General features: G+C 34.5%; 1 protein-coding gene across 5 annotated transcripts in view; it reads right to left on the bottom strand.

Annotated features, from left to right (window-relative positions):
• Positions 1-8,296: 8,296 nt before the first annotated feature.
• Positions 8,297-13,900, bottom strand: part of LOC126722236 (uncharacterized) — a 44,143-nt gene continuing 38,539 nt past the window's right edge. For all 5 annotated transcript variants that reach the window (XM_050425394.1, XM_050425396.1, XM_050425393.1 and 2 more), the window contains 2 exons: positions 12,087-12,508; positions 8,297-9,125 (listed from right to left, as the gene is read on the bottom strand). In XM_050425394.1, coding sequence (XP_050281351.1) covers positions 8,517-9,125; positions 12,087-12,508 — 1,031 coding nt within the window. In that variant the 3' untranslated portion in view covers positions 8,297-8,516. The remainder of the gene's footprint in view (positions 9,126-12,086; positions 12,509-13,900) is intronic.

Here is a 13,900-nt window from a genome sequence, read left to right as displayed (position 1 = left end):
TCATGATGCACACACATGCATCAGCACATGCTCAACATGAACACACACATACACAAGTACTTATTTTATGCATTGTGATTATGCTTACTTGCTTTTATGCTTTTAGCATATTGGTTGTGTTTATTTACTCTGTTTTTGAGTTGTTTTTGCTTTGGTTTCAAATTGTTGTACCTTTTCTTTGAACTAACATGTGTCTAATCATGTTTTGGGTTCTGTTTTTGTGTTTGCACACTTGGTTCTTTTCTGTTTGTGTTCCTTTGTACAGTTGGCTCCTACCAAGCATACAGCTACCAAGAAACCATCGTCCAAACGTGCACGCACTAATTCTGACAACTTCAGGTCAGCAGAAGCAAATATGAAATACAATGATTGCTATAAGGACAAAACAACCATTATGGAAAGGGTAGTGCAACTGGAATCACTTGAGGGTACTTTCATACCTGAGGTATTCAAAGAAAGAACTTGGACCAAGTTGTTGAACCCAGTTGGGGTTGTGTATTCAGAGATTATCAAGGAGTTTTTCTCCAATGCTACTATTGACAAGGTTCATATTGAGTGCTGGGTGAGGCACAAAGAATTTGTGATTACAAGGGAAATCATCCAAGATTTTTTAGAAGTTCGTCCCCTCTCATAACCGATTACAATGCATATGAGGATAGATTGGGGTCTACTGATGAAATGATACAGATACTTTGTGGCACACAGAAAAAGCCATCCATGAATACAATCCCATTCTCACCAGAAATGAGGGCCTTGGCATATGTGATGATCCATAACCTATATCCGGTCACCAATCTTACCACATTATCTGCTCCAAGGACAAGATTTCTGTATGATCTTTTTACCCACAAAGAGATAGATATTTGTGCAAATATCTTTCATGTGTTAACAAAGAGCATTGAGAAGCAGAATTCAAGGACTGTGATACCTTTTCCCTCACTGATTATAGGCCTAATTGCGAAGATAAGACTAAAACTTCCAAGCGGCCTAGCAATAGTTCAGAGGGACTATCCAATTGGTGCACAGCTCACATCAAGGTCTCTAGAACAAGTGTGCATATGATACCACTGGATCGTGCTAAGGATGAAGGTGATGATACAGAGAAGGAGATTGATAGATTCACTTCTGCTCCAGAGACCTCAGCACAGCCATTATCTTCTGTGCCAGCACGAGGACCAAACAGACTTGATCGCCTCCTAGCTAGAGTGGATCAGATGTTCACCATGCTAGACACCCATGTGCAGCACACCGCAGGACAGTTTCCACACGTCCAGGGTCAGATCACTGCATTGTCTTCCCAGATCGACGACTTGTCTATGGCACGGGGATCAGATTCAGAGTCTGATCAGTTCTAGCTCCTTTGGCCATTTCGGTCAAAAAGGGGGAGAAAATTTTAAGGGGTAGATAAGGAAGAGCCTGCACAGTGTTTGGGGGAGTATAAGTTTAGACTTAGAAACATTGGTTATTGGTTTACAGGCAATTTACCTGTGTTTAATTTTTAGCTATTACAACTACTGGTTTATGTTTGTACTTTTACTGTTTTCTGCTTAAAACCTCAGCACATTCCCTTTTTTGTTTATTTCAGTGTTTATTCTGTATATTGTGTTTGTGACTATCTCAATGCTTGTGTAGCATTTTCTTTGTACTTTTAGATATTGCTAAAATGTCTTAAGTACTTCACACTTGTGCCCTGGTAAGATTGTTCCTAGATGCATATACTTCTTGTATTTTGCATTGGTCGTGTGAGTGGACATGCAAGTAATCATAAGTGATTGCTTCGTTGTACATGTCTGGAAGAACATTTACTTGTTATATGTTCATTGGAGTCATTCTTTAATGACTGCCCTTGTTTGATCAAGTGTTTGTTTGCATGATATCTATTATTTACATACTTGATCGCACTATGCTTGCTCTTGTTCATACCTTGTGTTCAACTTGTCATAAGCTTAATGAAAGTTTTGTTTATGTGCGAGTGTTTCAGGTTACAGGTATAAAGTGCAAGTGCTTCACAGTTTCTAGATTAGGTGTGAGTGAGTTTTGCCATTATTCCCAAACTCACGTTTAAGTCTAAAGTCTGTTGTTAGGGATTTTGTCATGGAATAGCCAAATGGGGAAATTGTAAAGTTGTGATTTACAAATATGTATTTTGTTGGCTTTTGTTTCACACCAAATTTGATTGTAATTATATTCAATCTTATGTACCCTATATTTATTGTGGGATGTGATTGTAAGGGTTGTGTGTTAAAAAGAGAGAATGTGAAGACTTAAGCAAGTGAAGCCAGAAGACTTCTCGCGAGTGTCTCGCGACTAAGCTTCCCGCGAAGTGAAGCATGTGTCTTGCACATGACTGTAATGTGAAGAGTCAGTACAGATGGAGACAGCTGTGTCTCATAAGTATCTCGCGAGTAAGGCCTTATCGCGAGACACCCGCAAGACATTCTGTTCTGCCAGTCTGTACTATATGATACACACTTTCTGTACCCACACTATTTATACCCTATTACCCACAAATGTGAAGGAGAGCTTTTGAGAGAAAATCCTAACTAAAACACTTGAGAGTTAGAAATTGTTATACCAACAATTCTTTATACCTTTATTTGTGGGATTTCCTCATCTCCTACCTCTCCATTTTTATACCATTGAGAGGTTGATAGCCCAAACACTTACCACACCCTTGAAAGTGTCCAACGAGTTTTTGGCGCTACTGGGAAGCATTAGAAGAAGCCAAGGATGGCAGATGCAACATGGAGCTTGTTGCGGGATCCAGAGAGCTAGACAAGACATGGTTCCGAGAAGTCTTATTCGAGTAGAAGCTTGAAAGACTTAAGTACAATGGGTAGATTACGCTTGAAGGGTGTCTTGCTAACCCATGTATCCCAACTGATTGTCTAGTGGATCGATTTCCGCTTGGAGAGCGGAGGAGAGGTTTTTCGCCGAGTTCTTCGGTTTCCACTTCGATAACACGTCTCGGTGTTATCTGTGTTTCCATATATCTTCCTTACTCTTGTTCATTTAATTTTACTGCTGTGTTGATTGAAATATGGATTAGAGTAGCTCTCGTGTTTATTTTCTTATGTTTACGTTATTCCGCACTTAGTATTAAATTAGTGTAAAATCGACTAAGCCGTAATTTGAATTGGGGTCTAAACAAGCTGTTGTGTTTTTACACATTTCGAGCTTTCAATGACAGTGGGTATAGTAGTATCGAAAAAGTAAGATAGAATCACGCGGTGTTCTGAATTAATGCCACATTTGAAGAAGTTCTCCGAGAAGTCCTGACAGGCCTTCTCATCACAGAACCGAACGTGAAAAGGAGTGGGATTAGAAGAAGATGCCCCCGGAACGAAGAAGGTTCTAAGATAAAGTGGATTGGCACTTGGGTTCCATGCACAGTCTATCCGCGAGAGAGAGAGAGAGAGAGAGAGAGAGAGAGAGAGAGAGAGAGAGAGAGAGAGAGAGAGAGAGAGAGAGAGAAACAGAAAAGCACCATCACACAGAGTACAAAAAAGATAGAAAAGAAAAGGTACGAATGCATGAAATGAGCATAAGCATGTCACGTGCAAAACTAAGTGCATCATGGGTTCAACTCAATCCAAACCTAACAGCATGCAATTTTTCAACATATAATCACACATCTAAATGCATGAAACATTGTGAACATGAAAATAGGTTGCAATGCATGATCATATAGCTTCAAAAACATGACATCCAACCCAACAAATTTCACAAAACATTCATCAATTTTCAAAAACCCCAAAAATTTCAAAGAAACCCAAATCCTAAGTCTAAATGCGTGAAATGCATGAAGAATGAGGGATAGAGAAATCATACCAAATCATTTGAGACTAAATTAGGCCAAAAATCACGTGGGCTTGAGGTTTTGAGTGAGAAGAGAGTGTTTGGGAGGTGAAAAGACAAGTTTCTATCAACAGAGAATGAGAGAAATGAAATCTGAAATCGCACTGATGCTATTTAAAGAAATCGCATCTCAATGAATCGAGGATCTGTCGAGCACTAATTCTAGAAAGCTTTGATGGATCGAGAAAGCGTTAAGATCTATCGAGAAAAGAAGTCCAATGGTCTCCAATAAATAGCTAGTTGTCGAGATCTATCGAGAAGCTGTTGAGTTTGATAAAAGTAGCTTTTCAAAGAAAGGAAAAACATATAGAGATGAATGCATCAAGCAAGCTACTCAACCAAGGATCCAACCAACATGCTAAGCTCTCAAAAACATTTCTCAACAAGAAAATGCAAAGTATTCATAGATCCAAAACACATGCACACATACTAAACAAGTCTAACCAATTTTATATTTCAAAAACAAGTTAAGACAGTTTAGTGAGCATACATTAACAAATATATCCCTTATGACAGTCAAATCATATTATACCTACACATGTATCAAAAGTAGCAAATAATTTCCGTGTTGTGTGTGAAAACATCGCAAGAGTGCATAACTGTCTCATATTATAATGATTTGGGATATGAGAAAATTAATTTAACTCACATACAATCATAACTGCTTGATGGGGACTATCACCTTCGAGATACATCCTACAACTCCCACATCTCCTGGAAACACGCTTGCAACCATATTTAAAAGTATTTTGATTTTTTTTGCTTTTATTTTCTTTGCATTCTTTTTTTCCTTTTTGAGCATATCACCTTCGAGATACATCCTACAACTCCCACATCTCCTGGAAACACGCTTGCAACCATATTTAAAAGTATTTTGATTCTTTTTGCTTTTATTTTCTTTGCATTCTTTTTTTCCTTTTTGAGCATACATGCATGGGCATATAAAAGAGAGAAAAAATACCCAATTATGTTCAGCTTAAACATCACAATTTTGCTATACCGAAGCATACAGATGTTATTCATGATTGGCGAGCTTCAGTGGTAAGATGGTTATTTATATCTTTCTCTTAGGATTTTTTAGTCCTTCCCGTCAAAAAGAATAATATGAGTTTTAAGTACAGGAGATTACTTAATTGTACTCATCACAAACACGAGCCACAAAACTCACTTGCTTAGTTATCCATTGAGATGCTCATCCAAGTTACAAAAGACAGAAAATTTAGAAAACTTTATTTTAATGGTCATCCAAGGTACACAAGTACCAATATACAGAAAATACACACTGTTTTTGTATTTTTTTAATTTTTCAATTTTTTTTTATTTTTGTAAAAACAAAATAAAGCAAAATCTGAAAACAAATAAACAAAAACATGTTAAATAAAGTATAGCATAAAACTAGACAGACTCAAAAACAAAAAAGCAAAACACAAGTAATGCATAAACAAAAAGAGGAAGAGAAAGAAAAAGTAACTAAATCACTTTGAGCCTTTTTCCTTCCACACCTTGGAAGAACCTTTCCGTTTGGCAAACCCTTAATCCAGTGATGAGGGGGAAGAGTTGAAACCGTTCAAGTTCGAAAGGAACATGAAGGCCTAAAGAAAATCTCCAAAAGGAGCAAAAGAGGGTGGAAACTGATTCTAGTTTCCAAATGAGATCATACAGTTGCTTTGTTGAGTGGCTAACCACTTGCAGTAATTTGGTCAAGTATATCCTGAAGCTCCACACTGATGACAGAGATTTGCTTCTTCTGTTTATACTTTTGGTTATTTCCCTTCTTAGTCCTAGGGTCTCTAGTCTCTTTCTTTTCAAGCTAAAGGGGTGCACCTAAAATAGATTTGTCATTATCTATGTTCTCACTAGCTAAATCAGTTTTGGCATCATTGTCCTCAGAATTAACATTATTAGCAAGTGAGACAAACACAATAGTACTAGAAGAAGCAATATTAGGAGAAGAGAAATCATAACCTAAACTGGTTCTGAAAGCTAAGCCTCTCATCAAGCTTTGCACTGGAAATCCTCTCCAATTGAGCTCTAACTTGAAACAGCTCCGCTTCAAGCTTCTTGGTCTTTTCAGCCAAGAAATTGTTCTCAAACCGTAGTGCTCTAGTGGTCTAATTAGTTCCGTCAAACTTTGTGGAAAGCTCTTCTTGATCAAGTTCCACTTCACTAAGCTTCTTGGTGGCCAGCCTATACAATTTTTTATGCTTTTCAGAGACCTTGTACAATTTTGCATAGATAGTATGGATGTCATCCTGTTCTTCCATTTTCTCAAACTTAGACTCCACCAAGTTCTCTTCTTCATCCACTTCTTCAACAATCCCCATAGTAGGATTTACTATGGCAGTGAAGGCATTCAAAATTCCCTCATCATCATCCTCAGGCTCAATATCACTCAAGGTAGCTGCAAGGGTCTTACTTTTCCCAATAGTCTTGAGATAAGTTGGACATTCTTGTTTCATATGTCCAAAACCTTGACATCTGAAGCATTCTGGTCTGGAGGGGACAGTGTACTAATCGTGTTCCTAAGCATCATTCTTTCTTATGCCTTGGTTCTTGAACTGAGACGAACTGGACTGCTTACGGTCTTTATCAAATCCTTTTGCATTGGCATTATTCATGAAAATTTTGAACTACCTCATGATATAGGATTTCATCTTAGAATCTTCATCATCCGAAGACTCATCAGTATCACTGCTTTTGGCGTTCAATGCCATGCTCTTACTCTTCCTCGATTTCTTGATCCTAGTCAAAACCAATTCATAAGTTTGCAAGTTGTCAACCAACTCTGTCAAAGGAATTTGATCAATGTCCTTCGATTTCTCAATGACATTGATCTTGGCATGGAATCCCTCCGGTAGAGATATGAGCACCTTTCTTGGGTTCGGGAATGGTTTCCCCAAGATTAAAGGCAGAGTTCACTATGTCCTCTAGCTTGGCATGGAACTCATCAAACGATTTATCCTCCTCCAACTTAATCTCTTCAAAGCTCATAGTAAGTCTTTGAAGTTTTGAATCCCTGATAGCCTTAGTTCCTTCATAGGTTGTCTAGAGGATAGTCCATGCTTCCTTAGCATTTTTAGTAGAGAATATCTTCTTGAACTCCTCATTTGTGATTGCAATGAATAAAGCATTCAATGCTCTACTGCTGAAGTTGGGCACTTTGATCTTAGCATCAACCCAATCAGCCGACGCTTTCTTTGGTTTTGTCCAACCAATCTCCACAGCTTACCACACTTTTTCCACAAAAGACTGCAAGAAAACTCTCATGCGTACTTTCTAGTATGCATAGTTAGTGTCATCAAATAAAGGAGGTACCTCTATCCATCACAAACAGAGGTCAATGGATCACACAGCAAAGATTAACCCTAATCAGAGTATGGCCGCTCTGATACCACTTGATAGGCCAAGAATGTATTGACCCTTTGGTAACTTAATCAATTAATTTCGTAAAGTGAAATTAACTAGATTCAATTACATGCAATAGCGTGGTAGCACAAACAAATCACCAAATTACTAAATGTAGCGGAAATTAAATTTGACACGGATGATTTGTTTACGAATAGGAAAAACCACCGCGACAAAACCCCACGGGGTGAATTTAAGGTTACCAATCCCAAGAATCCATTATTATCAAAACAAGCGATTACAACTAAAAGAAATCTCAGTACCTAATACCAACCTACAGTTGAACCCTTACCCCAATATACAATTGGACTTGTAATGTAGTGACTAACCAATCAATGCATAGATCTAAGTACATGACTAACACACCAACTTTAGAAAGATGTTGGCTGTGAAGTTTTTCAGTTCATCCAGACGATGAAGATCAAGAAACTCCTTGGTTACAAAACCTTCGGCGCAAAGACACATTAGCTTCTACAAGAGGAAGATGAATTAAAGCAAATTGCCTCTGGTGACAATTTGAGTGAATAATCACTTTGCATCAAGTTGCATCACCATAGACGGCCTTTAAAATAATCCTCATATATGTCAAGGGATGTGAGAAAAGAAACCCTACACAAATAACTTGGATATGCATGAAAAACAAATCTAAACATCTGAATTTCGTAATTGTTGATAGATACAGCTTCTGTCGAGAGTTGTCGAGAATTATACATTAAACCTCGACAAATTTATCTGTCGAGTTTTAACGTACAACACATCTTCACTTGATTCTTGGACAGATTTGCATGGCTTCAATACTAGACTTGAACTCTTATTCCTTAAAATATTAAACACATCAAAAATCTACCCAATTACAAGTAAAATACGTTTTATCAAAGGATTAGCGAATTCTACATGACATACGCTCTAACAAGTTCCACATATATCCTAACACATCGATAACCTCCTAACCTAAGTAAAATCCTAATGTTGAGGAGGCAATCTATTGAAATAATAGGCGTTATTCTATCCTTCTCCAAAGTAACTAAAAGAATAAATATTAAAGAATAGCACCATAGACGTATGGTTTATATAATGGAATTATAATATGCCCAAGACCAAAAAATCACAAAGTATACAATTAGAGCTAAACATTCAGCAATTACCTTCCAAGAAAAAAAGAATAAAGAAAGAAAAAAATCTTCACGTTTGGCTTGTATATGCCAATTATTTACAGGATACGAATACATCACATAGCACAATTAGTGAATACGTTAACACCAATGCTTCATTTTCCTATCAAAGATGCTAGGTCCGTAAGTTGAAATGGCCATGGTGACAAGAATGGGGAACTGCATTAATGCGAAGAGAGTGATAGGAATACTAGCCAAGCAAATGATAGGTTTGAAAATCCATGATTGTTCATGTAGCATAAGTAAAAGTGCAGCTGAGAAAGTTGTCATCATGGCTACAATCGAGAGGAAAAGAGTGGAAAGTCCGATTATCATCTTTCTAGGCAAGGACTCAAGGAAATCTTCTTCTGCATAACGAGATGTGAGGATTCCAAGAAACATCAAGACTGAAGTTGAGGAAGAAAATAGTGATAGTGCATCGGATACAATAAAGACCATAAATAATTTTTTATTTAAGAAAATTGGGAAGCCACTACTTTGCTCGTTACCACCTGGAACGGTAAATACTGCAGCAAACATAATGGTAACAATGAGAGCACCCACCACGGTACAAGAAGATGCTGTGTCCTTCATCCATTTCTCTCCCTTGCTCATCATGTCTTCATGGTTCTTTGTAAACAATTGTCGGGGAGTCATACCCATTTTGTTTGGTGTTCCACGAGCAAAGGGAATGCTAATGCTCTCCACCTCCTACATTTGTTTACTAAAGTCTTAGAAACCAAAATATCGCAACATTAGAAAAGACATAAATTTACCTTTGGTATAGAAAAAGTAAATATTAACATTAATGTTTAACATTTCCATAAATAACATTAACTATAACTTCTTTTTTTGAGAATTGACTAACTATCCTTCTAAAAAAAAAAGAATCGATTAACTATAATTCATATATATATATATATATATATATATACACACACACATTCTATAAAACCAAACCCTTTAATTTTTTGTTGACCTCATAATATGTTGACACATAAATTTTGCAACTCTTACAATTTTCCACATCAACATCAATATTATAATTAATATTTTAAGATTTTTTTTTTTTTGCAGTACCGATTCTTTTGCTTTGTACTTGCTTCTTGTCTTAAGTTTGAAGCCCTTCACCTCTTCTCACTCTTTCTTTCTTCTCTTCTTCTATCAGCAACGACAAAAATGATTACTACATAGCTTAACTTATTATTGTAAAACTCTAATTTGGACATTAAAGTTCAATTGCTTAGGGCATTAATTTTTAATTTAGCTTAAAAGTAAGGATAAAATGCAAATTGCACCTTCTAAGATTGACTAAAATTTATTTCATGCCTTTAACTTTACTTTTGTTTAATTAAGTCCTTTAAGTTTCATATTTATTCAACTAAGATCTTTATTCCAATTCCGTTAAAAAATTGCCGTTAAGTATATGCAATTAAATAATGAACAAAGATTTTTTGATAAAAGAATTTCTCACATAAAAAATTTGTAAAGTATTTTAATTAATTTTATAGATTATTTTCATGTGAGTAAAATTTTTTTGGAAAATTTTTAACGAAATTGGACGGAATGGCTGAATTGAATAAATTAGAAACTTGGAGAACTCAATTGAATGAAAGTGAAGTTAAAGGACTAAAATTTATTTCAGTCAAACCTAGAGGGTGTAATTTGTATTTTAACATATATTAAGCCTAAATTTAAAATTTGGGGACCAAATCATTACCTAGGTTAGATTTGGTAATTCTCGCTAATTAAGGATTAGCAACAGACTCTTACTTAAATATTTTTTGTATAAGAAAATTCCTTTTTTTTTTTTTTGTTTGATATCTAGTTGGTACTACTTTCTTTTTTTTTTTAAATTAGTTGGTACTACTATTTGAAAGTAGGGTTATAAAGGCCCAAGCAAAGCTTTGTTGAGTATTAAATGTTCAAGCTCAGCTTGACAACAAATATAAAATGTTCAAGCTTGAATTAGGGATTTGCAACAGACTCTTACTCATAATTTTTTATAAAAAAATTTCTCCTTTTTTTGTTTTGTTTTTTGTTTTTTTTTTTTTTTTAGTATCTAGTCGGTACAATTTTTTTAATTAGTTGGTACTACTATTTGAAAGTAGGGTTGTAAACACATAAGCTAAGCTCTGTCGAGTACTGAATATTTAAGCTCACCTTGACGAAAAATACGAAGTTTTGAAACTTGGCTTCAGCTTAAACCAACCCCACGAATAATATTTGAGCCTGAGCTCGTCAGAAATCCATAAGTTTAAGCTCGCCTTGGCTTGATTCATTAATCAAACCGAGCTCAAGCTTAATATTAAGTTCAAACTCATGTTTTTGAGATCAAGATCCAATACAAGTATATTATCAAAACTATATCAAGAATATTATTAAGCCCTTGACTTGGACGACGGTCTTAACTCCCGATTAATTAAAGACTTAGTAAGATATGAGTTAATTAATAATCTCACAAGAAAAGAGATATACATTTGGTTAAATTTTGGAGGTTTTTTTTTTTTTTTTTACTTGGGGGCCTTAGGCAATTGCTTAAGTTGCATATAGCTTTTGTCAGCCTTCTTTTCATTATATGATAATCGTGGAGGGGAGGAGGGGCTGTTCACTGAAGAGTTGAGACAAACAAATGTTTTACACCTGCCCTAATGGTTTAGTGACCGAATTTACTTCTCACTTTAGGCCAATTAAATGAGTGTAATACATTTGTCAAAATCACTAAATACCCTTTTAATTTTCAAAATAATCAAAATACCCCTATACCCTTTAAATGATCCAAATATCCCCTTAAAATCTCCAAAATGACAAAACTCCCCTAAAATTTCCAAAATTATAAAATTAGCCTCTCAAAAGAGTGAAAACCTTCAAATTTCCTTGAAACTTTCAAAATAACCAAAATACGAGTAAAATCACTAACATGATGAGAAACAATATACCCATTGAAATCCTTTAGAATAAGACCAAGTGAACCTATAAAATGATAAACATACCTCTAACATTTTCAAAATAACCAAATAATAATAATAATAATAACAACATCCAAAATAATGAAAGTAACTTACAAAGTGACCAAAATACTCTTGAAGCCTCCAAATGACCAAAAAATACTTTCAAAAACCTCTAAAATCACTTAATTACCCCTACAATTACCAAAAAAAAAAAAAATTTAAAAACCGTTGAATCACAAAAATGCCTGATGAAATCTTCTAAATGATCATGCTATTCCTCAAAACTTAAAGAGTCGACCCCAAAACTTTAAAAATAGCTCAAAAACAACTTTCAAGTGTCCTTTTATAGGTCTGAAGTGTTTGTAATTTTGCATGTGGATGTATAAATTTATTTGATAGTTTTTATTAATTATTTTAGCATTTCTTAGTTGTACTCATATTTTGATTTTTTACGTTGACTTTAGTTGTATATATTAGTATTTTAAAGTAATGATGAATTAAAACTTATTATCTAATATTTACATAAAAATATAGAAATTTTTTGTAAATTTCTGTACCAGCGTAAGTAGTACAACCAAACACCGAAAGAAATTCAAAAGGGCCACGGTAACATTTTGTAGCCAACTGTTACTGCTAGATTAAAGACTTTAATAATTAATAGTTTGAGTGTAACATGTAGCCAATAGATAAAGACCAAGAAATTGAAAGTGAGAGAGATAACCTTAAACCATTGTAGTTCTCTTTGCATCTTTAAAGCTGCACCTGCGATGTGATCAAGTGATGTAGAAGGTGCAGACATCCCTGCCATATGTAATAAGTTATTGCCGTCGGAGGAATTTGCATAACCTGACATAGAGCCTTTAACATCAAGCCCATAGATAAGGCTAAAGATTTTGGGATGACGATATTGGACTGCAACTGAAAAAATATTGAAATCATGGGCCCACAAAAGTACTGGATCCGCCTTCAACATCTCAAAGCTATACTCAAAAATCCCTTCCTTGACTGCACGGAGGATGGCATCACGAACCCCACCAGCCGTTCCTTGTTGAGTATTTGAAATCAATATCTGGTCCTTCATGCGACTGAGGAGTTCACAGGCTAGGAAATGGGCCAACTTCAATTCATATAGATGCTCGATACCTTGGTTAATAATCAAAACATTGACAATTTAACTAGATGAGCATATAATTATTAAATAAATAAAAAATAAATAAAAACACTTACAATCTCTTTTTCTTGTAAAGTTGTAATTATCTAAGCTACCTTAAAGAATAGCGTACTCCACTTAAGATGGGCTTGGGATTAATATCTGAAAATCTCATTTACTTGTCTCCTTCGTTTAATTGGTAAAAAAGAAAACACCTTCGGATCTCATAGTAAAGAGGTGAGTTACCATGTGTGCTTATAATAAAAAACAAAATTACCTATAAGTTAGGCCCGAGTGGTAAGAGCATTTAAATATAGTTTTTTGTTTTGCAATCTATAAAATAGTGGATCCCATACTTGAATTTAATGTTTGGCTAATATTTTTCTAAATACAATTTTAAAAAACCGTATGATATTTTCCATATTTAAAACAGGATTTACAAAACAGCTAAGGAAGTGGTTTCAAGAAACAAAAAGAATTCCTACCCCTCAAATTTAAAAATTATAATTATAAATAAATAAATAAAGAGTAATTACAGATTCCACACATTACTTTTTGTAAATATTTTTTTTTTTACATCTCAAAAACATAAATAGACTGCCAAACAATTATTTCTTGTTTTTTGTAATTGAAAATTGTTCTAAAAAGTTGGAGCCAAACACCTAAAATATAATAACTATTATCTAAAAACTAGTTTTAAGTTAAATTTTTTAAAAATTGATTATATACTGTGTTGAAAACAAAAACAAAAATCCTCCTACCAATCAGGCCTTTAAGAGTATTATTTTTGAGGTGAGCTTTAACAAAATACCTATAAATTCTATCCACTTGTATTCTTCATTGTCATTACGTGAGAAATAGCAAGTGAAAATATAAAAAATTTAAAAAATGGAGAGGAATGTAACAAAGAACCAATTCATATTTTTAAAATGGGAGGAAATGTAAATTTAAAAGAACCAATTGAAGGGAATGTAATGTGATATTTTCAAATGTAAAATTAGATTCAGATAGAAATATCAAAAGTTGAAACAGTAAATTTTAAGTTTCGATAATGCCTGGAATGTAACTTAAAAAAAAAAAAAAAACAATTTTGAATTAGTTATTTAAGAAAATATGTTTGTTCCCAATTTCCCATTATAAACCAATTTTTTAATAAAAAAAATAACCAAAAGTATTAGTGTATTAGAGTCTTTAGAGAACTCTAGAAGGTAGAAGTGGAGTGAAGTCCAGATCTATGAATGAAGTATTACTGTACCAGCCGGAGAACTCTAGAAGGTAGAAGTGGAAATTGAAAAAAGCGTGAATTACAAAGTGAAGTCTCCATTCTTTTTTTGTTAAAAATGTTTTTTTTTAAAAGGGAAAGAAAAAAATCTTAAAGTAATGGA

The sequence above is a fragment of the Quercus robur genome, chromosome 4, assembly GCF_932294415.1.
Source record: "Quercus robur chromosome 4, dhQueRobu3.1, whole genome shotgun sequence".
In the NCBI taxonomy this organism is placed as follows: domain Eukaryota; kingdom Viridiplantae; phylum Streptophyta; class Magnoliopsida; order Fagales; family Fagaceae; genus Quercus; species Quercus robur.
The sequence above is the reverse complement of the archived record's forward strand: the minus strand, read 5'-3'. Positions and strand labels throughout refer to the sequence as shown.